Raw genomic sequence first — 23814 nt, forward strand, 5'->3', positions numbered from 1 at the left:
CATAAGGTTTATATTGCATTTCTGGCTACGCCATTTGATAAATACACTGTATAATAGTATTGTGTAGCATTTGGCTATGCGAAAATCTTCCCTGTAGGTGCATGCATACAGTTTTATTAAAGCTCAAATACATTGGATTTAACATAAATAAGTTATGCACAATCTCCATATACACAGGACAAAAATCAAACATGTTTTCTAGTTTCACTTATTTCTATAAACAATTAAATAAATGTCTAATTGTCTGTATTGTTAAAAAATAGCCAACAAAATAAATTAGTTGTTGCAGTTATATGGCTTGCTTCCAAATGTTTAATAAACCTTAACTACATTTTTGTACTTTTACAAATTATTTAAAATTAAAATAAAATATAAAAATAAATGTTTGGCGACAAAAACACTTTCACAGTACAACAATTTTTTTTTCTACAATACAATTCAGTATAACTCTCCCAAAAACAAGCCTTCCTAGCCATAAGTTTGGCAAGGCCCACTATTGAAAATTTCGGGCAAGTCAAAATGTTTTGGGAAAGTTAACCGAGTAACAATTTACAAGCAAAACTAAGTGTAAACTTATCTTGTTTCAGGTTTTTTTTTTCTAAATCATAAAAATTATCAATTTATAAATAATGTGAAAAAAAGTTAAAAAACCCAAATCGTATCACCAGCAAAGATTCACAAATTGAAAATATTATGAAATATGAACTTGAAAATCATAATTACAACAGTAAATTTGGTATTCAAATTTTGGAGTGAAACTATTGCTTTTTTTTGTTGTTGAATTTCAATTTATGTATGTATATATAAATAAATAGAAATTAATTGTAAATTAATGTTAATTGTGCAAGTATATATCTCAGATGATGAAAACAAAAAAACAGGAAATTCACTTAGAAAGTTATGACTTTCGTTCAATTTATAAATATTTTCAGTGGGACAGAGAGAACAGTTACAAGAACAATTTGAAATAAATTGTATAATGAAATTCTACTTGATGTTCTAACCTTGTGTCTGGCTTTATCATTCTTGTGGTTTATTATACATTATAGCCACATAGTCATGGCTGACCTGTATGGCCGCCTAGGATATCAAGGAAGGCAAATTAAGTGATCGTTAGAGGTACATTGGGATTGGTTTTTAACAAAAATGTTTTACATAATTAACTCCAAATACCAGAAACACTTCTCTATGCTGGCACAATGTACCAAATTTGTTCCTAACGGTTAAAATCCATTATGAATAGGTTTTCCCAAGATTTTTTGTGACTGTATAGCAAATTTATTATATTGTTTGTAGATAATTTGTAAAATAATAGTTGTAGATAATCCAAACTAGAAAACAAAACATCTAAAATTCTTTCTTATAACTTTGTTAAAACTTAAGCTTTGATATTCATCTTATAATGCAAACAGGTTTAATCATTAGGAAATTAGTACATGCCTTGTTATTTGAATAACTTATAACAATTTAATTATATTAGAATGTTCATGCCAAATGGTTTAAAATGTAATAATGATGGACCTAAAAAGATATAAACCATAATTTAGAAAATAAAGTTAAGTTAAGTTTGTTGACTATTGGGCATTTTTGTAAAACTCCACAGAATTCTCATTAAGAATATGTTTAAAGCTCTGTCTACACTATAAAACTTTATATGACAAAATAATATGATGTGCCCATATATAATAGCATTACCATATTTGGGCACATCACTTTTTTTTTGTCAAACTAGTTTGATAGTGCACACAGAGCTTAAGTTGAATTGAATGGGAAATTGATACTAGTAGGATAAATTAGCAACATGCTGTTATAACTTGGCTTGGATCACGTGTTCTATTATTTTTAGCTACTAAAGCTTGGTTCCCACTAGGACTCAACGTAAGCACAGTGTAAGCTATTTGTTCAATAGCTTGCTTTCTAGTGGGAACCAAGCTTAAAGTAAGCACAATGAACAATGCAGGCATAAATAATAATCGGAGTACAATAAAACTTCTCAAAACCAAAAGGTCTTAAAATTCTTTCTTCCATTAGTTTTAATACATTTCGCACCAGACATTTTTATACCAGCACAAGTACAAGAATTTCATGTATTCAGAACACGATTGCTTTAAAGGTAGCATACGGACTGAGATATTAAAAGCTAGCAATAATCTTGCTCCAAATGTAACCTACTTCGTTCCATCTACAGCTTCTGGATATGATGGTGGCGGGGTGACGTTACCGGAGTTGATAATTGATATTGGAGGTTCACCCTTCTCGGCTCTGTTTTCAAGTCCAAATATTTCCTCATTCTTCTCTCTAGGTGGCAGTCTTGAGGTGGTTAAATACTTAAGACGCTGTAGAAGGAAAAAAAAAAGTTACATTATTAAATTAATCCATCCACTAGCTAAGTATTGTCCATCCACAGTTTATCTATTAATATGTATCCTCATTAACATAACCACACCCTTTATATAAATATTCATATCTCCTCAACATAATTAACATAAATAAATCCATCAATGAATATACATATATTTAAATAACTGTATTTTCATTAAAATCTCATTTTTATTAACAATTATCATAATAAAAAAAACATACCCTTTATATAAATATTTAAATACATCCATCAATAATTATATCTATATTTAAATAACTGCATTTTCATTAAAATCTTATTTATTATATCATGATAAAAACAAATGTTATATGTTATACCTCAGTGAATGTGCCTTCGGCTTGGTAGAATTGAATTCCGGCAATCAAAGGAACCATACACATGGATGTTACGGCCAGCATCCATCCAAACACGTACCCACCAGTAGGGTATCTGTAGGTCTCGTGAAACGACGTGTATTCAAGATGATTGTACTCGATCAAGCTGAACAAAAAGATACCCTGCAAGGCAACGAAAACGATATATTATAATGAGAGAGTTAACCTAATTTTGTTTAGGTTTTTTTTGTTATCAAACTTTGTTTAACGAGGGTGACTCATAACAGCCGAGGCTGACATGCATGAGGCCCTCAACACTTATAAAACGAGAATGAATCCAATAAAAGAAAACATGAAAAAGAATGCCAAAAAAAAATTAGGAAAATAAATACATTTTTCTGACTGTTTTCCTTTATAGTTTTGAATTAGCTTTTTGCTTATTTTATTTTGTTGAATATTATTTGATATATCATATTATTATTCATTTAATCCTCATAAAAAATCTCATCAAATCAACTTACAACTGCAAATAACGGAGTAAACAACATCCAGCAGATACGAAGCCAGTAACCTCTGACCCTAAAGCCGAGCATCTCCTCAAAATGATCCAAGAACCTATTGGGTCCTGAAATGAAGCAAAACAAATTACATTAAATTAATTAAATAATATAAAGTAGTATTGTTTGTTGTTATCGTATGTTTTTTTTTGTTTATTGATTTTCCACAAATAATACATCAAATATTTCTTTATAGATAATTAATTCATGTTTGTATTTGTCTGAATAAAGGGTTGGCCGTGTGTTCTTCCAAATGAGGGGTCTTAGTGGAGTTAAGAGTTATGTAATAAAAACTACTTACCATACACCCAACCAATAGCAATGGCTTCAAAGAACGCAATCCACAGCAAAGCAGAGCCACTGGCAGAATAGTAGTCAAATAATTGGAACACATACATTCCTCCCTACAAAAATAGAAACAATTGAACTAGGTTGTGTACTCAATGTTTAATAAAAAAATACAATTCATGCAGTACAGTTTTTTTTTAGGTCATTATACATTGTTTGTCAGTGTTAAGCTATATAAAGAAAGGGCTAGTGTGCACGAAAGCTCTGCTAATTTTTCTGGCTGTTTTACTTTATTTTTGGGATTTAGCTTTTTGCTTATTATATTTTGTATCTCCATTAACATCAAGCCACTGATACCCACAGCATTGTCATTTTTCAGTGCTTATCTTATTTTGTATCTTCATTGAGATCCAGCCACTGATACCCACAGCATTGTCATTTTTTCAGGAATTGCCTTTGGATTTATATGCAACATCTTTATATCTTTGCGTGGATGGGTTGTATGCATGTCACCATCAATAACAAGCCTAACAGCAAGCAATCAGGCCACATGCTAATAATTTTATCATGTATGCATGTGTGTGTGATTGTTCATGTTCAAGGCCAAGGCAATTATACCTGCGTTATCACGTCATACTATTTAAAGGAACTTCCTGGCATTTAATGTTCTAAAGGAATTTGTTCTGGTTTAGGCGAGATAGAACTGGTCTATTTCCACCTCAAGTGATTATAAAACGAAATGTCATTTTTTTATAGCGTACTTTGTTAATGTCACTTTCCTATTCTAATAAAATCAATTTTATTACAAATTCTATTAAATATCTAATACAACTTGAGTTTTGGTAACATTAGAGGGGATTTTATTAAATGCTCTAACAGTCAAACAAACAAAATGACTCAATCAAAGCCAAATTGTTTAATATTTTAACTAGAAGGAGCCAAGCTTTTTAGGATTTCAGTCTAATTATTTAAGTATTTTTGTCACCCTTTAGCACTTAGAATTTTGTATAGTTGTTAATTCTATTCATAATTCCGAAAACTTCCATTTTTTTTTATCAATACATATTATTTTAAAATCAGGGAATATGTCAAATTTATTCTAACTGCAGCAACTAACTTCTGTTTAATCCTTTACATGTTTAGTTTTTATGCGATTATTCAGCCATTTTGGGTGATCATACGCACCGTTTAATGCAGTAAATGCCACATTAAACTAAAATAATATGTTATTGCAGCAGAGTAATTTCGACCTGATCCCTTATCAACAAAATAAAATTGTTGACATGATTTCTTATCAATAAAAAACTTTTGATATGATCCCTTATGAATAAAAAAAAAATGTTGGCATAAACCCTTATCAATAAAAAAAAAACTTTTGACACGAACCCTTATCAATAAAAAAAAATTTGACATGATTCTTTATCAATAAAATAAAAACTGTTCACTTACATATGAAACCATGGTAAGACCAATAAAGAAAGACCAAATGCACACGCCAAGAATAAACAGCTCTTTTCTGTGACCACGTCTGAGATAGTTTGGGAAGAGATCAACTATTGCAGTCACCAGGCCTTCTACTCCCACAAACTAAAAAAAAACAACCAGAAAACAAAAAATTAAATATGAAAAATTATAAGGGTACTGTAGAATATAAAATGAAAAAGTGAATAGAACTCTGGAGAATTAGAAATTAGGAAGAAAAAAATTGAGGAATGTTTAATAAAAAAAATAATTATATGAGCGGTAGCGGACTCATTTGAGTTACAGCGATGTATTTTGCTTAAGCTACCCCTACCCAGCAATTTTAGTCGCGTGCAACGCAACTCTACAGCTCACTATGTCGGTCGGTCGGTCGGTAAACACTAAATTAAGCACGTGATTGCAGCCATGTATATATTTATATTTTATTGATTTTATTCTAGTTGAATAACTAAACTAATCGGATACAGTAAAACACTCTATTCAGGGGACATACCTATTGAGGAAAGTGACACTTTATTATGAAAAGAACAAGGGTCCATGTATCGGTAAACACTTTGTCAGGTGCTAGATTTGTCCTATGATTAAGTAGAGTATTTAATATGCTAGAAAATGGGGTATACGAGAGACTTCGTGGCATGGCCACACCCATAGTTCAGACTATTAGCACTCAAATGCACTAAGCATGTGTGACTAAACTGTTTATCCCTTTAAGACCACTTTTGGGATTTTAGCAGTTTCAATCACCCTTCACCTCTGTACCTCCTGCCATCCCCTTCACCTCTGTACCTCCTGCCCTCCCCCTCCCCATTATCAAAACTAGAATATATTATATTTCTTCTAAAGTCAAGTTTCATACAAAGACAAATATCTCAAACATAGCACAGGTGGAATCGAATACTTGACCTTTGACATCATAAAAACATGCGCATAAATATAATGTTGTAATATAGTACAACAGTGACAAGTTAAATGTAAAACCAGATGTTGTTTGAATTGTGATCATCCCACATACCAAATTGGATTGCCGCCAAAAAGAAATATCAGTTATTTTCCTCATCAATTTCCCCCTTTATATGTTCTTCTATCAAATAAAATTAATGATAAAGTTCAATTTAAAGTTCCATTCCCTACATTTTTTTTAGATCTAATTTAAGGTCACAAACTACATTTAATGTAAAAATAAATACTATGGTCCTATTGCGATAACTTTTTCCGTCTTTAAACGGTTAAAAATGTGAAAAATAAGCGGCCCGCTTTAAATCCCAACATGCATTGGGTGTGGATTGATATTTTTATTTTTCTTATGTGATTCACCTACTTTCGATCGATCATGTGAGGCCAAAACAAATGGAAAAATATTAATTGTTATATGATATATTATTATAATTAATATATTATTATTGACAATGAGTTATTTAAAAAAGAAATGGGCTTATAATTGAGCCACGACCTACCTGGCTGTCGATTCCTAATAGTAGTACCATGAAGAAGAACATAATGGACCATAGAGGGGCGATTGGCATCTGGGCTATGCCTTCAGGATAAGCCACAAAAGCCAAACCAGGACCTGTGAAAAAACAATACATGCATAATCAGGTGGGTATACAAACAAACAGACATCAATTTTCTCTCCAAAATAAAGGCGAAGTACAATATACAGTAAGTCTAAGTAAGACTAAGATTTTGGAATATAAAAATGATATATTATATGTCTATACATTTTAGACATTGCAAATTAAAATGGTGTACAGTAGAACTCCTTATTTGGGAAAGCCTTATTCAGCAGACACACCTATTCAGAAAAATTCAACGGACACACCTATTCAGCAGACAGACCTATTCAGCAGACAGACCTATTCAGCAGACACACCTACTCAGCAGACACACCTATTCAGTGGACCCACTTATATTATATATTTATATAATACAAACTGTATAACATAGTTTGATATTTGTTGTTATATTACTCAATCCATAAAAATGTATAATCTTTTCTATATGGCACTTTTTTCTGTAATTCTAAACAGAAAATGATTATAGATGACCTATTATTGAATATCGAAACAAAGAGTATGACCAAAAGTATCAACCTACCTGATCGTGCAACCTCGTCGATTGGTACCCCCTGCGTTACGGACATGAAACCAATAACGGAAAAGATGACGATTCCAGCATAGATACTTGTACCACTATTGACGGCAATAAATACAATACAATCCCTACCAATAAACCAATTTGATATGTAAATTAGGATGGTACATTATTACTTTCTAAATGCCAAGTATATTATTTTCTTTGCATGTTTTTTTCAACAGCACAATAGCCCCCAAAATTTAGTTATGTTATCATCATATTAAAACAAAATAACTGTAGGTAGGTATTGGTTTTTTAATAGGAAAATCGATAACTATGACCTGAAAAAGCTTAAAATCTTTATCTGAATTTGAGCCAAAATATAAAAAATCGTGTCATTCTATGCATTTTCCAAGAATATTGGGCAAATTATCATTTATATTTTCATAAAAACAACCGTTTATAAATGAAAAGTTTTAGTATATACAAAGAGTGGAAACATATTTTGCAATGCTTAAAGCCTGTTTTCCTGGCAACGTTAAGTTGGGTTGAGTTTAAAATTGTTAAAGTTGAAAATAAATAATAGTGATGACGATGATCGAGCCGGACTGCTAATATTTACACATTTTTACGCGATCATTATAGTTTCTTGGTTCTCTCGAGCGTTGCTGAGACACGCGGACGTGAATTATTACAAAACCAAGGCCGGCCACGCGCAGCCAGGCACACATGAAAATTGAAAAAGTTACGGGTCTTGATGCTTCAACTCAGCCTAGGACATACTTTCGCTGATATCTTATTCTAGGCTTACACTAACTTTAAATTAAATTGTTTTGATATTGTAATTTAATTTGACTTACATTTGTTGTTTTGAAATATCAGACCTTAAAAGTGTACAAAAAAAACCATTGTCGCGTTTTAAAAATTCAAGAATTGTCAGCGCGTACCTATTTTTTCACAAACTGCAATGACGTAATTTGTGAACCATTTGATTGGTTAGTTTTAACGATCGTAACGATCATAATCGTTAAAGTTGAACCGAGTTCAACTTTAATGATTGAAGAATTTAACGATTTTAAGGGTTAATTTTTATCCCCTTTTCCTGTCAAATCGTTGAATCTGTCAACTCAATGCAACTTAGCGATCGACATGAAAACAGGCTTAACTATCTTATCATTCATAAAAAAATATAAATTATGCATGAGAATTTAATAGGTTATTAAAATCATAAATAAATTAAATGCAATATTTAGTTGATGGAAAATTCCACTATTTATGTTTGATACCATCAGATGCTAACTCAGATGCTTTTGTTGTTTTCGTAATCATTCTGGAATCTTGCCAAAAGTGCTGTGCTATTAAAGTTCACTTCAATTATTACATAATACCGAACCTTTCAGCATATAGTTTATACGATTTATTGTTCAAAATTGTTCATCAGATTATGTAGCTTATTTATACTTTGTGACCTTTTAATACTGTAGGTATTCTTGAAGAAACAAACAAACAGGGATGAAAAGTGATGGAGATATAGTACTTAGAGTATGGTTGGCTACATCAGGGTTGAAGTCAAAATTTACCCATTAAAATTTACAAACTCGAGCCCAGAACTTGAGAAATATGGTGCCAAAATGTTAATATTACAAAACAAAATAGTTAAAGATGTATTGTCCCTTGAAACACAAAAAGATGAAGGTCAAAATATTCTAAATTTAAATTGGCCATATCAAAGTAATATTAAAGTTATTCACTTTAAGTTGAAAATTCGAGCCAAAAGCAACAAGTTTACGTAATTAACAGGTAAAATAGTTTGATTACATTTCGTCTGGAAAATCGTCGCGAGCGAAAGTAAACAAAGATTTAAACCACGAGTACGCATTATGCATGATGCTAATTAGGATTGTTTACAACTCGTTATGGTTGAGAAGGTACTTTCACACAGATTGTGAGGAAGTTTTATAATTATGCATACAGACTAGCCAAACAAGCATGTTTCATTATGGGATATGTTTTGATCAAAAACTTTGACTGGAAGTCAAAGTTATTTTTTTAACCAAAAAACGTCTGTATTTCAGTTAAATGATTTTTTTTCCGACAAATTTTTGGTGATAGTTAATAACTATTATGATACTTTAAAATGACCCACCTTTTTTCGAAATCTGTTATTTTTTTTTTTTTTTTATTAGTCAAAGGGACAATACATCTTTAAAATTTGGAATTCTGAATATACTTTAGCCCTTGATGTATTATACTAAACATTTTAGCAAAGAGAACACAACGCGAAAACGGTCATTACACAACACAGTTGTGAAATCAGAGCAACTGTTAATACAAAGTGATGTATTACCACCAACCATCTGTGCACTACACACAAATACATAACCATTCAAGAATTTCAATGGAATGGCGATTGTAGGATGTTTTTATTTTCAATCTAATACGGTCATGTACAAGTCAATTGGACCTTCAATTGTATTTAATAAATGACCCGAAGATGAACGATAATAAAAAACTATGTTTCAGAATTTTCGATCAGTATGTGAAATACGAAAAATGATGAAAATTATTACGCAATACAAGTAACTAATTATTGCGTAAGGGGATGGCACTGCTATGCAGTTTGGGACCTAAATTTCGACATCACTATCTGTTGCACTATTTATCTTGTATGACATTGCATTGTACGTCAATCGTTTCCATAACTCACTTTTGCTTGAATCTTATTTGGAACCATTTTTTTATAACGTTTTTAACATATTTAATAATGCTGTAGAATTTATTTTCATTTTTTATGCCTATTATTTTCTAAAATAATCTTAAAGCAGTGGAGTAAAATAGTGGCCAAACGCCCCTGCTTTATCACTCCTATGAGGCCTTAAATAGCTGGACAGTTGCATTGGACTGCTTATGCTCTGGGGCCCTTGTGTTTATTTAATCAGTGAGCGCTCATTCATAGTCGTTGCGCCATTGCTTAAAGGTAGTTTAATCAACATATTGTACTCTACTATTGTACTCTACTATTGCTAGGTAAATTGTTGATGAGTTTAGTGCAAATAGTTCTATATAACCAAATTACAATTCAAGTATAGTATTTCATTATTAGTAGTTTTCTCAACTGTTCTGTCATCAGGCCTCATGTGCGTTACAAAAACAATTGTAAGATTTTATTGTCCTAATTAGAGAGTCACAGTATAGCTACCTGCCAGCTAGCAAATTGCAAATGGAGGTCAAATCTGAGAGTATAACAACAACAAATATATATTTATATTAAAACCAAATGTCCTGCGTTCAAAAACATTTAGTAACAGTGTAGAAATGAAATTTATTAAATGGCTTAGCAAGGTTGTTGATAATAGTGGAATTATCATTACTCAGAAATGAATTTTCTGCATAAGAGTTTTTTCGTAGGTGTTTTGCATGCTATTGTCAGTATTTTCGTTTCTGATTGTGCTAATCTTTAAAGTGAGTACCAATGCTTCTTTAAAAGGCCTACCTTATCAAGGTCATGGAACAAGTTAAGAACAATGGAGATATATCTTGCGTAAATCAATTAAATAACTCACACGAAATCCAGATAATAACTAGGATTTTCATTTTTGTTCAACCTTTTTAGCTTTCTTTTTTGAACTACCTAATAATAATATCTTCAAGTGACCTTTGACCATATGAATTTTACACCTGTACAAGTTTGTCAAAGTTTAAATAGAGACATAACATTATTAAATAAAGTCAGGCAAAGTGTGAATGACTGACTACACTTCATATTTTTAAGCCCCATGCTTTTTTAGAAAACCAATTAATAAAAGTTAGATAACTAAATTTCCTGACACAAAAAATATTATTGAAAAAAAAACTAATGTCTTGTTATCAAATTCTCTTACCTCCAGAAGTTATGGTGGAATTTGTTGAAACTACTGAGGGCGCACCAAGTTCCGAGACCGATCGAGTAGGAGAAAAACACTTGGGTTGCAGCATCCATCCATACCTACAAAACAGATGCAACATTTTAATGTAAGCTAAAGTTAAGAAACTACCAAAGAGGCGAAAATAATATAGGTAGAATGTTTGCAGTTCAAAAGTGAGACATTAACAAATTAACCATGTCAAACATTAATAGGACTTGTAAAAAAGGTAAATGAGGTTGTTTGTTTGGCTTGAGTGTAGATGAAAGAACTACTGAAGGTGAAAACTTGTGTGTAGGTAATGAAAGATGTAATGAGAGTTGTGGGTAGGTAAACAGAGCAGTGTGGACAGCGATCGAAATTAAATTATGCCAGATACAATTACGGCCAAAATAGCAGAAAAACAATGTATTAAAGGGCGGTGTATGTGTTTATGTACCACAAAGGTGGGAAGCAAAAAAAAAGTCTTCAGTTTTTCGGGCAAATAGTACTAGGTTGTTTAAAAGTTATGCCAGGTGCATTGGTGCATATGCTGTAGAATTGCGCTTTTTAAATTATGCCAGATTATGCAAGATTTTCGAAAATTATGCCTAGCATAAATGCTAGATGCCAGATAGCATAATTATGCCAGATTTGGCTACTATGAAAGGGAGTTGTGGGTAGGTGAAGGGAGTTGTGGGTAGGTGAAGGGAGTTGTGGGTAGGTGAAGGAAGTTGTGGGTAGGTGAAGAAAGTTGTGGGTAGGTGAAGAAAGTTGTGGGTAGGTGAAGAAAGTTGTGGGTAGGTGAAGAAAGTTGTGGGTAGGTGAAGAAAGTTGTGGGTAGGTGAAGAAAGTTGTGGGTAGGTGAAGGCAGTTGTGGGTAGGTGAAGGGAGTTGTGGGTAGGTGAAGGGAGTTGTGGGTAGGTGAAGGGAGTTGTGGGTAGGTGGAGGGAGTTGTGGGTAGGTGGAGGGAGTTGTGGGTAGGTGGAGGGAGTTGTGGGTAGGTGAAGGAAGTTGTGGGTAGGTGAAGGGAGTTGTGGGTAGGTGAAGGGAGTTGTGGGTAGGTAAAACAAAAACTTGCAGGTAGGTATACAAACTTGTGTGTACAGTAGGTAATAGGAATTGTTGGTAGGTAATAAATTATATACAACAATTTACAGTACCTAAAGTCTGCATAAATAATAATTCTGTACATTAAATTTCTAACTGCTAACATGATGCTCTGTGAGGTCAAATGTCAGATATGTGTAATAAAAATATTATTCCAGATAATAAATCCACATTTCATAATAAAGTGAAATCAATAAGCCAATTTTCCATTCGGCCAAGGTCACAATGGTTTACATATAATTTAAAAACATCATATGATTTCACTAGCTAGGTCAATACTGAGAAATACATGGGATTTATTAATAAATCCTTTAATCTGTTTCCGGATGGCTAAGCTCAAACAATAAAAAACTAATTATTAGGCCTTGTACTAATTTTGTTTTGCAAATAAAAGGTAGTTTAATGTTCACGTCAATTCACTAGCAGACATGCAATTTTCTAGCAAAAATTAATTTGATTTTAGCAGACAAGGGATTATCAAGGCCTAGGTGTGCCCTAACAAACAGATATAACCCTCCTTTGGGACACCCCTATTCTGAGGGCAATTTACTGTGAAACAAATTGGGTAAAATAAATGTCTCAACACTACAGCAAACCACTAATCAGAGGATGCCCTATTGAAACTTTAAACTTATTTTGTGTGGGTATATATTATATAAGCTAATTTGCCTCATTGTGACCCACAGTCAGTTGTGCTTCCAAGCCCAGAATGGTATTAACATCCTTTTTTGACCAATACTTGTCCAATTTTCCAGTGATTTAATTCTTAAGCTAACGAAGTGCTTTCTAAGTTTCAAACCCTTCTTCATTACAGGCTTATATATTTTCATATTATGTCCACGGGTGACTATTAATAAGACATTGTTTCGTTCTCCTTAATAAGGGTTTTACTTTATATGGGAAACAAAGACTATTTTATCACTATAGACGATAAATGAGCTGAGCTGGACTGGAGCGGTTTTATTGACCTTAATCCAAGAAAGATAATTAAATTGACACATGCACACAACGTTTCAAAACCACAAGTAGCATCGTGAATAATTGCCGTTCCATTTTTTTTCAAAATCACATGAAAAATCGAAGTTTAATTCAATTTCTTTGTTTATATCCTTGTTTTAAATTAATGATACCAGCAAAAATTAGTAAAATAGGCCAAATGCCAACAGTAGGCCGTAATGGTGTATTTAAAAATATCTAACTAATCATATGAACAGAAGAATCCTGTTTGAAGAGACAGACATTTCTAAGATGCGATTAAAATTTAACAAAGCAGGAAAACCATGCCGCGCCATTGAAGCCACGGAGAATCGGTTATAACGAAGACACATCCTGTTTACAGTGTAATTTAGGAAACATTACACTGTAAAAAATTACAATTTTGGAAAAAATTCAAAGAAAATGTAATTGAGTATGTGCAACATAGAAATAATAACCTTGAATAGGCTCGTCTTTTTGCATTGTGTGCAATTGCAGGTGTTACCATGTTTGTTTTTTTTTGGGGGTGCTGTAGGTCTTTTTAGGAATGTGTTAAGTGATTGATCACACTCCCACGTCGCAAAACGAAAGCCCTGATAGAATACTAGAGTAAATACTAACCTCCGATTCAGCCAGCTTGGTGGTATTTGGCTTCAGGTAGAATATCAACCCGTCTTTGGCCCCTTCAAGCGTGACGGCACGGATCATCAAGATGGTGAGCAGCACGTATGGAAATGTGGCGGTAAAGTACACCACCTGAAAGTGGTAACAGAAACGCAAGTTAATAAAACGTTCATAATCGACGGAAAAACTTAAAATAAATAAAATGACATGAGAAGAATTGATGACCTAAAAATGAGAAGCTTAGTGAATACAATTAAATAAACAACTTTAAATTTGTATTGAGAATTAGATAGAAACATGCAAATCGGTGCACTTAATTAGGAAATATACGACAAACGCGTCGTAAATCCTATTTAGCATTTCACCTGGTTACTGTATTAAAATCACCACTGATGAAAATCCATAATATGAATATATTTTATATCACTGGACTTCATCTCCATGCAAATTAAATATATAAAATATATAGCATGGATAAATAAATAAGTAAGCAATTATCATCAATAATATTCATAGACATTCATAGCCAGTAAATGTAATGTATGTTTTTACACCCACAGTCTACGTATACGTTTTACAGTCAAAACCGTCGAGTCACATAAAAAATCTGTTTTTCTAGCGATGATATCTGGAAATTATGTTTTGATATCTTATCCGGAAGATGAACTTGACCACCAGAGTGCTTCCTACCAAGATTTATTTTATCGACATTGGTTGTTGGTCCGGCTAGGCTATTTTTTTTTTAGTCTGGTCAGGTCAGCTTTCGATCTGGCTAGGCTGTCAGTCCGGCCAGGTCAAGTTTGCTCAGACTTTCAATCTCGTAAGCTTTTAGTCCGGCCAGGTCATGTTTTTTGGTCTGGTTTAGTTTTTGGTCTGGTTTAGACTTTGGTCTGGCTAAAGCGATTTTTACTATGATTTGGCTAGCCTATTTTACAACACAGTATCTTCTATTCAGGTTGGTTACTCTTGTTTAAATCATCAAATTAGTTTTGCCATAGACAATTCTTCATTCCAATTCAACCAGGCTGTAACATGTTCTCATGTATTGACATCATTCTGCAAGCAAACTATATTCTTCCACATCAATCTGTCGACCATTCTTGCAATACACTACTAATGCTAATTTAACGATTTTACCAGTTATTCGTCCATCTCTGGTTAATAACTAAAACTTCTAGAAGTGATCGCGCCATCCCTCAAATTTCGTTGACAGACACGACCAATGCCCACTTTACCTGCGCACCACATTACTACCAAAGCGTACAAAATCGCGCCAGAAAATTTTGCTGTAAAATAACAGAGAAATTGGTGAGTGCCCAAACATGTAAAATGTTACTAATGTCTTGATACACAAGAAAAATAAAGGGATAGGAAGATTTAAAGGAATATACTCAATTGAGAAGCGTCTTACAAAGTCTTTTGAATGAATGTAACATAATTTAACACAAACTTGGTTCTGTGTACTGTAAAGTAGAATGTGAAGTTTAGCCGTTCCTCTATAACCACTAGTTCAGTCATAAGCAGAGTCAAAGGTCGTAAAGCTGTGAAATAGAATGTACTTGGACATATACTGTACACTGCTACGGTCATCCAGCAAGCCTATCTGCACACCGATGATTTTAACTGAAAATGATCTTATTATTATTAATTACTGTTTTTATAGGTTATCGTTATGTGGTTAGATTTAAACAACGTAAACATTGATACCGCTGGTCTGGTGGTCGTCGGTGGGTGTGGTACTGTAGATTGTTGCCAGACCTATATAAAATAGAAAGCTGTCCTCTGTGTGGTTCTGTAAGGTAAACTGCTTTATGAAAAAAGTCACTTACCGTTAGAAACAGCATAGAATCCAGATGAGATGGTCTAGAAGAACATTGCCATTCTGGCACTGTATTGTGCACTTAATGCACATACTTGTACCTCCTCTGCCAGACACCTGTGTAGCCTAAGTAAATCAGTGGAACACCTGTGTAGCTAAGTAAATCAGTACGTAAAATCAGAGCTAGATAACACACACTCCTCCAAAATGTGAAAAAGAGAAAAAAAAACCTACACTGAATAAATAAATAAACAAATAAAGACAAATTAAGAAGAGCCCAAAAAAACATTTCTTCAGAAAATAAACGTCTTATCTATTTGTAATAAAACCAGTAACGGTCATCTATGTTCCAAACACTAACTACATGTGATTGTTTGTAGCTAATGATCATTAAATTCTGCTAACTTTCGTCTGCTTCCTTTCTTGCTGCGTCAGCTCTTTTCGATGCTATCAGGAAGACCTTCAAGAAAACAAAGAAGAAGCCATCATCATAAGACCTCTACATAATTCTTCTTAAAGATCCTTGTTCAGCAGCTGGCATCTTCAATGCGAGTAGGCGATGTCTTCCAGCAATGTACTTGCAGGACTCCTCTCAACAACGTCTTTTTTCAGCATGTGTTCCTCAGCAGTCTTGAATCATAGAAACTATTTAAAAGCTAATCAGGGCATCTTCTCCAACTAATCTCTTACGACTCTATTCATCGTCACCCTCCAATCTAGACTAGAAACTACGTATTACAAAAAAAACGGTCCTTAGATTAGTAAAATTGTAACTAAGCTAAATCCTTTTCATTTTTTGTTATCCGCATCAAGCAATTTTATATTTAATGGCTGCGATGGCAGAAAAACAGGAATATTCCTATCCTATACAGTGTCTATAAAACCTGAAACTATTCTTGCGATATTTAATTCTTTTACCTAAATAAATGTTCATGTCCCCTAAAAAAACTATTCTAGTCCTCACCCTTCCATCTCTTTGGAACAGACGGCTGTACTTACATTTTGGTCCCATCTGAGGTAGTACTAACTCTTTAATAAAAAGACCCATCCAAGATTAACATGCTACATTTATAGCAAGCATGATTAGTCATGTACAGTTTTATGTTAACTTATTAGTTTTAGATGCAGTTCTTTAAAAAAAGTTTAGTAAACCCAAAATTTATATTCATCATTCCTTTATATAAAACAAGCATGATGATTTCTGGCTAACTGTTTGACTTCTTTAAAGTTCTGTTGTTGTTATTTGTTTATAACTAAAGTTTTAAGTTGTTTGATGATGGTTAAATAATTTAACGGAACATCTTTTAGAATGAAGATACAGGGCACATAACACATCTGAAGAAGTGACAACCAAATATTAATTACATAATGCCTATCTTCTAATGTATATATTATTATTTCTCCCTAAATTTTCCATCAATAAAGACCTAAAATTAAACCCAACCACCAAATACATATTTTATAAACAAATTACCTCACAACAAACAGCAAACAGAAAAAATAAATAAACAAACAAAATTTGGAGGAGTATGCATATAAAAAAAAGTTGCTCTGATATAAACCCTAGGAAGGTAGCAATAGAGTAAATAAGAATAGAGACATAACAATGTACAATTTAGTTAAAAATTATTATACTCATCTCAATACGACTTTCAATTGGGCAAAGTTTAACAATCTTAACCTATCACATCATTAGATTCTTCACTTTGTTTATTATTTTTGAAACCAAAGTTGTAAATTCGTTCATTTTCATTTCTTTCTTCCATCCATTTGTAAATACAGTTTTTAAATATCTTTGGTATAATTAAGTTTTTTTAATTCTTTTTTTTTTATTTGCTTGATGTGACAGATTAGAATGGCTCAACCGATCCTTTATTATTGATTTAATAAATATATTAAAATGGTTTTTTTTTCTCCATACCAAATTAAAAATTATATCATATTCTCAGAAACTGAACACATTTTGAGGTGTTTTTTTTAAAGGACAGATTGACGGCAACAATGCACAACTGAAACTGAGATGTAGCGATGTAATTATAATTAGTTGATGGGAGACAAATGGTTTACCTTTCCAGTACTCTTGACCCCCTTCCAGATACAGAAATAGATGATTACCCAAGCGAGGAAAAGACATCCTACCATCTCCCAATTCATACCACCGAGATCATCAAATCCTTCCGATAAGTGGATCTTTAAAACCTTACGCCTACAAAAAAAAAAATCATTAATAATGAGTAATATACTAATTTACATAATAGTCATGTGGTATAGTAACATTCACAACAAAGAGAGCCACGCCCAATTTATGTTAGAACTCAACAAAGGAATGTAGTCGTAGTCGTACGCAATGTTGAAGATAAAGTTAATTATGTTGAAGACAAAAATATGTTGAATCATGTATAAATTTACAGGCATAAGGGAACTACAGTATATAAACATTTATTTAAAAAAGTTAATATTATTAAAGAAAAATATAAATAATAAGTAAAGTGTATACTGTAGTAGTATTTTAGCTATGCCTGGCATAGCACAAAAGCACAAGAAAACTATGTTTTCTACTAGAAGAAAATTGATACTGCAGATTGATAAGCGTTTATGCTATTATTAACATCATTTTTCAGTCTGATTAGATTAGAAACCTACTAGTTAATAAATACAGTAGAGTAATATACAAATCTAACAGACAACGTATAGATACATGATTTTTTGTTTAGTTTGGGTGACGTTTCCGCTTGCTTGCAGCTGTAAAGAGATATTCAGAAAATGGCTAAAGAGGAAGTCAATGGGTTTATTTTTATTTAGGGAATGCTTGCTGTATCCTGACTAATACCAGTTGAGCAAATGTCAAGATTCTAAAAATGTGCAAGGAATTTGAAGAATTTGCCTAAAGAGAAATATCAAATACCATGTAGATATTTCTGATGATGTCATCCAGTCAGTCCAATGCACTTTCTTGCTGTTTTACATCATATATTGAGCAAAAAGAATGTAATGTAAGGAAGTGTTGATGTTATTTTTGAATGGAAATAGAATATGCAGTATGCAGTATGGACTCCATTAAGAAACAAGATATTATCAAAGAACATTCATTCAATTCCAATTGAAGGACAGGTACAACAGCACTGTACAAATATATTAAAATACACTGAGTGAAATTATTACAGAAAATACTACACTATTTAATAATTACTGTTGACTCCCTCAAAACCGTAAACTCTCCAAATACCAGACTTTTCTTGAGGTCCAAAATGTCCCAAATTGTTCCCATTGAAACACATTCTGAATACCAGAGTTTCGGGAAAACCAGACATACAGTATTTGGTGTTTAGTATTGGGATAGTTGTCTGTAGTTATACAGTACTAGGCACAGAATGGGTTTTAAAACAGTACAAGGCTATTTTGCTTGCCCAGACTATAATATAAGTACTCTTTTTAATAGCCCACAAAGTCTTTTAGAAACTTGATCCTAAATGTTATACAGTACTCAGGATTAAGGCGATAAAACTAGCATGGAAAAATAATTATAATGCGATGAATAACAAATTAAGTTACACAATGTCAAGAGCAAATGTCACCATCTCTTCCTACTTCAATCAAGATTAGATACCAGACTTCAAACCACACCATATATGCTTCTTGTTTACAACATACCAAATTAGGACAATTACTCTCAAAAATATTAATCATATGTAAATTGTATGCAATCACATGATCTCTTTTACAGCTTTCACAAACCACAATTGCAATCTAGCAGCCTACAAAACGGCTTTCTTTCATTAGCACAAGGAATACAATATTGGGAATTGATAATGAATATTAATGAGATGCAAATTTAAGGTAGCTTCTTATGATAATGAGGGCTTTAAGTAATCTTTATCTACTCTGAATCATGGTAGGTGTGCCATCTGGAATTTAAAGATGGTTCTAGATACATTTACTCACGTAGTCGGCATTCAAATACTGTAGGAAATTTGTTGATTAATAAATCAATGAAAAATTAAAGGAATATTTATCTATAGGCATTTATTAGGCTAGTAGTAGTAGTTAAATGTTGATAATTTACTATATTTTAAATTCATAATTAAAATATAGATATAGTATCACAACAGTCTATTTGAAACAATGAAATGTGTTATGACTGGACATCATAATTATATCATATCAAAATTTACATCAGAAGATATTTTTATTGCATTATTAAAATAAATACAGCTCTACTGTAGTAATAACAGTGCTTGATAATAAAAGCATGCATTAAAAAATTCCATTTCAGCTGCATATATTATACAGACATAAGTGTTTGATCACATGCACATTCTTTGCTTTGCTATTGGTCACTGATATCAGAGGACATCTTAAAATTTAATTGCTTCCATATCAAGTACAAGGACAAGAGAGTCACCATTGGCATTAGGTACTGTATTGAAATTAGAAATTGACCTTGACAAAAGACAATGAAAACTTGTTAAAGAGGGAAATTATATAATACAATTAGTAAAAAAGAACATGTGAATTTTTCTTCAGTCTCAGTTGGATTGAACCTAATATATTTTAATCGCATTCCATATTATTTCAGTCTCAATTTTTTTATTCATATTCTTATGAATGAAATCAAGCTTTCTTTACATTTTCATTAAATTAAAATAATAATATATTCAGTTATAATAACTTAGATCAACAATTCTACATAACAAACATGTTGTAGCCATCGTCGTCGTTATATGTTAAAGAGAAAATGCTGTACACGTATAGCAGAATATTTATTCCCGCATGATACCATGGAAATTACGCATAATTATATCTGTTAAAAAGCTTTCTGCGTAGGAGGTAAAATAATGCAAAGAACGAATACATTAATTGAGAGTGGATCAGTAAAAAATGATAATATAATAATTATAATAATTAATGTAATTTTTAAAAAAAATGTTTAATAATAATAGGCAAAATATCATCAATAGAAATAACTGATAATGAAAAGAAAACAAGCAGAAAATTAAGGTGTATCAAGTTACTGGCAAAAAGACAACAAAACCCAAAACCAAATTTATGAATGTTCATATTGATTCAGGCGGAGAAAATGTAATTGAGAATTGGATTTCATGTAGTAAATAGTTTTTCAGACGCTGTGGTGTAGACCAATCAAATGTTTACCCAACCAAGCACATTAATAATCAATGGTGCATGATGGAAAATTCCTACTCAACTGCAATGTATGATGGGAATACAGCATGATGGGAAGACATCATCACTGAAAAATTTCTTCTGTTTATAAATTCAACAACAAAAAGATGCCAACGTTGCTAGCAACGTTGATAAATGAAACTATTGATTGTTGTTGCTTTTGTGAGTTTTAGTCGGAAGAATTGTATTGTCTAAATTGATGCTTAAATTATTAAAAGATGGATGAATTATTATTTCTTCAAGCGTACAGGGTAACGACATTGTTTTTTGTTACCAAAAAAGACCACCGCTATCAATATTAATTTTTAAACAATAAATAAAGAACATGAAGAGTATGATGTTCAAAGTACAAAATGCTGGGCACGGTGCCAAAAGATAGCTTCAGCATAAAAAAAATGACTAGATCAGACAGCCGCTGTCGTGAACAGACGGATGAGCGCTAAAAATTGGCAGCACTGACATTATCCTTGGGGGCTGGGAGACGCATGTAGTTTAATAGTGTAATCTAAGTCCACAGCGCCATGAGCAATGAATGGTGTGAAAAAATCAAAAATATTATTATATTGATAATAAAATATAACCCTTTGCAACATTGATAATCATGGCCATTGGCACTTTTATGAATATAAATAAATATTTTAATATAGAAAAAATGCTTACTCCCAAAACTCTATGACCGCTGGCACTAATTTCGTTCCATTTACTTTGCCATCAATAATGGTATAGTTCTGACCATCTATCTCAATAAGAGTTCCGTTTTCTTTCCGAACATCAGCGATCAGACTGAAGTTGGCGCAGTTAGGCGTGTTCCAGGAGTTGTCGCAGTGAGACCACGGCAGCACCCGGGTAAACGACTTAAACATGTAGAATATGGCCCAGGCCAAGATGATGTTGTAATAGTAGTTCAGGAATTGAATAATTACAATACTTGCAACTCCAATACCTAAAAAGAAAAACACAATATTATTAGCACCATTACTAGGAAGAAAAGAGAGGAACAACTCCCAAGCTGCTGTACATTCACACCGAACCCAAATCTTGTCCGGTTGTCGGATAAAAATCTGATGGTGTGACTAAAATTCAGTTCAACACGTTTGTGTGAACACAATGACCAAAAAACTAACATAGCCCGATCAATATACCGAATTAGGCCTCAGTGTGAACACAACATTAATGCAGAAATTAAATGAATGCAACAGAAAAAACAGGCACAAACCACATCGTAAAAAACATTTTTGTTTAGACCATAGAATAAAAAACTGGGAATACAAGTTTCTTATTCAGCCACTTTCAAAATAAAATTGTATGTGCTGTAATTAATATTCAGTTTACATAATATGTTTAAAATATTATATTATATAATATAGAATATAACTGAATAAAATATTTAAGTGACTCAAGAATGAGATGTACACTGTAATGCGATTGGCTCACATAATATACTTGAATAAATAATGTTACTTTATTATAATATCCGATTTCAGCACATGTAATTCTCTGTCGCCATTATGAATTACTATACTCAAACATAATGGTTCAATAAAATGCTTGCTAAAGATTTAGCCTGGCGACAACATTTCATATAATAACAATCGTCAGCCAATTGCAGCCTTTTATTGTTGAATTGAAGAAGCATTAGCAGAATTCTACAATTCAGATGTTTAAACAATTGTACAATGGGTAAAAAATGTTTGTGATATCCAGAGATGGCTTTGTTATTTAAACCTGTGTACTACTGCCATTAAGCTCTGTCTACACTATCAAACTAGTTTGACAAAAAGGAGTGTGATGTACCCAAATATGGTGGCGATATACTTAAAATATATAGGCACATCTTTTTTTTTTTTTCACATAAAGTTTGTAAAGTGTAGACAGAGCTTTAGTAACAAAATTAAACTTCATAAACATGCAATTCATCTATTTGATTGATTAACACCAATTTTATTCTAAAATGGAAAATGTTATTTATGCAAGCTTGTACGTTTTTAGTACATACTTAACTTATTCTGTATAATATACTAAAATACTTAACAGGAAATCTAATACGCCAAACGCTAGCTCGGAAGAGCCCATTTGAAATATGGCTACAAGATCATAATTCTTTTCAATCTTACCTTTGAAAATGGGGCAAATGGCCCAGCATGTAATACCACCTTGAGAGGTATACTGGCCCATAGCTACCTCCATGATGACCAGTGGAATACCACCAAACAGTAGACATGTGAAGTATGGTATTAGAAAGGCGCCTGAAAAATACAAATTTTCAAAATATTTATTTAATATTAACTTATACATTTATTTATTTTTATAAAAAAAATATGCTTTCTCCATGGTTTCCATTTTTTTTTAAAGAGCTAAGTGTACACACCTTACACATATCAACGTATTAATTGTTACTGTGCATGAAGAATAAAAAAAAATTGAAACAATACTATCAATAATTCATATCTACTACATAAAAATTAGTTTCTATTCTGTAGTATAATTTTGCACTATTACTGTCATATCTCTTATTCTAACTATAATAATGTTTTTGTTTCGGTCATATTGTTATAAACATAACCTTTCATCTAGAAACTGCTGCCTAAAAATTAAAACAAAAATTGAGGTGAAATTAATACATAGGCTTGAAATTGTCTAAATAATGTGTTTGGAGATTGAATATTCTACAATGATTAAGTGCAACAGAATATTAAAACCAGTATAATATTAAATAAATTAATATTTCACAATCTTAATTAAAACTGTTTACATTAGGTAAATTCCATTAAATTTTTAACAAATAATTGATTCATTTCATGAACTGTAACAAATAAGTGAGAAAATATAATAAACTAAACAGTGTCGCAAAATAAATTAGCAGCCTAAATTTTTAACTAATAAAAATATATTTTGGATAAGGAATATTTATGTTATAAATTAGGTTAAAAATAATTCAATTACACAAGTATGTCTGTCTAAACTTAACCTTGTGTTAAATTATTACGTGCTTAAAATAGTTGCCAAGAACTATTGTGTGACAATTATCATAATTGTACCATAGTTATTTACAACAACAGGATTTTTCTTTGTGACTTTCTATATTCTATTATAAATCTATATTATCAATCAATCAATCAATCTATTT

The 23814-nt window shown here is 32.1% G+C and overlaps 1 protein-coding gene across 3 annotated transcripts in view; it reads right to left on the reverse strand.

Moving 5' to 3' along the window:
• Positions 1-23814, reverse strand: part of LOC140061179 (sodium- and chloride-dependent GABA transporter 2-like) — a 40088-nt gene that overhangs the window by 3283 nt on the left and 12991 nt on the right. For 2 of the 3 annotated variants that reach the window (XM_072107666.1, XM_072107669.1), the window contains exons 2-14: positions 22802-22933; positions 21348-21630; positions 17574-17712; positions 13685-13819; positions 10979-11082; positions 7119-7243; positions 6479-6591; positions 4992-5129; positions 3556-3658; positions 3219-3322; positions 2701-2880; positions 2173-2336; positions 1005-1080 (exon numbers count right to left, since the gene is read on the reverse strand). In XM_072107666.1, coding sequence (XP_071963767.1) covers positions 1044-1080; positions 2173-2336; positions 2701-2880; positions 3219-3322; positions 3556-3658; positions 4992-5129; positions 6479-6591; positions 7119-7243; positions 10979-11082; positions 13685-13819; positions 17574-17712; positions 21348-21630; positions 22802-22933 — 1757 coding nt within the window. In that variant the 3' untranslated portion in view covers positions 1005-1043. The remainder of the gene's footprint in view (positions 1-1004; positions 1081-2172; positions 2337-2700; positions 2881-3218; positions 3323-3555; positions 3659-4991; positions 5130-6478; positions 6592-7118; positions 7244-10978; positions 11083-13684; positions 13820-17573; positions 17713-21347; positions 21631-22801; positions 22934-23814) is intronic. The other variant, XM_072107668.1, reaches the window with a different exon arrangement.

The sequence above is a fragment of the Antedon mediterranea genome, chromosome 10, assembly GCF_964355755.1.
Source record: "Antedon mediterranea chromosome 10, ecAntMedi1.1, whole genome shotgun sequence".
Classification (NCBI taxonomy): domain Eukaryota; kingdom Metazoa; phylum Echinodermata; class Crinoidea; order Comatulida; family Antedonidae; genus Antedon; species Antedon mediterranea.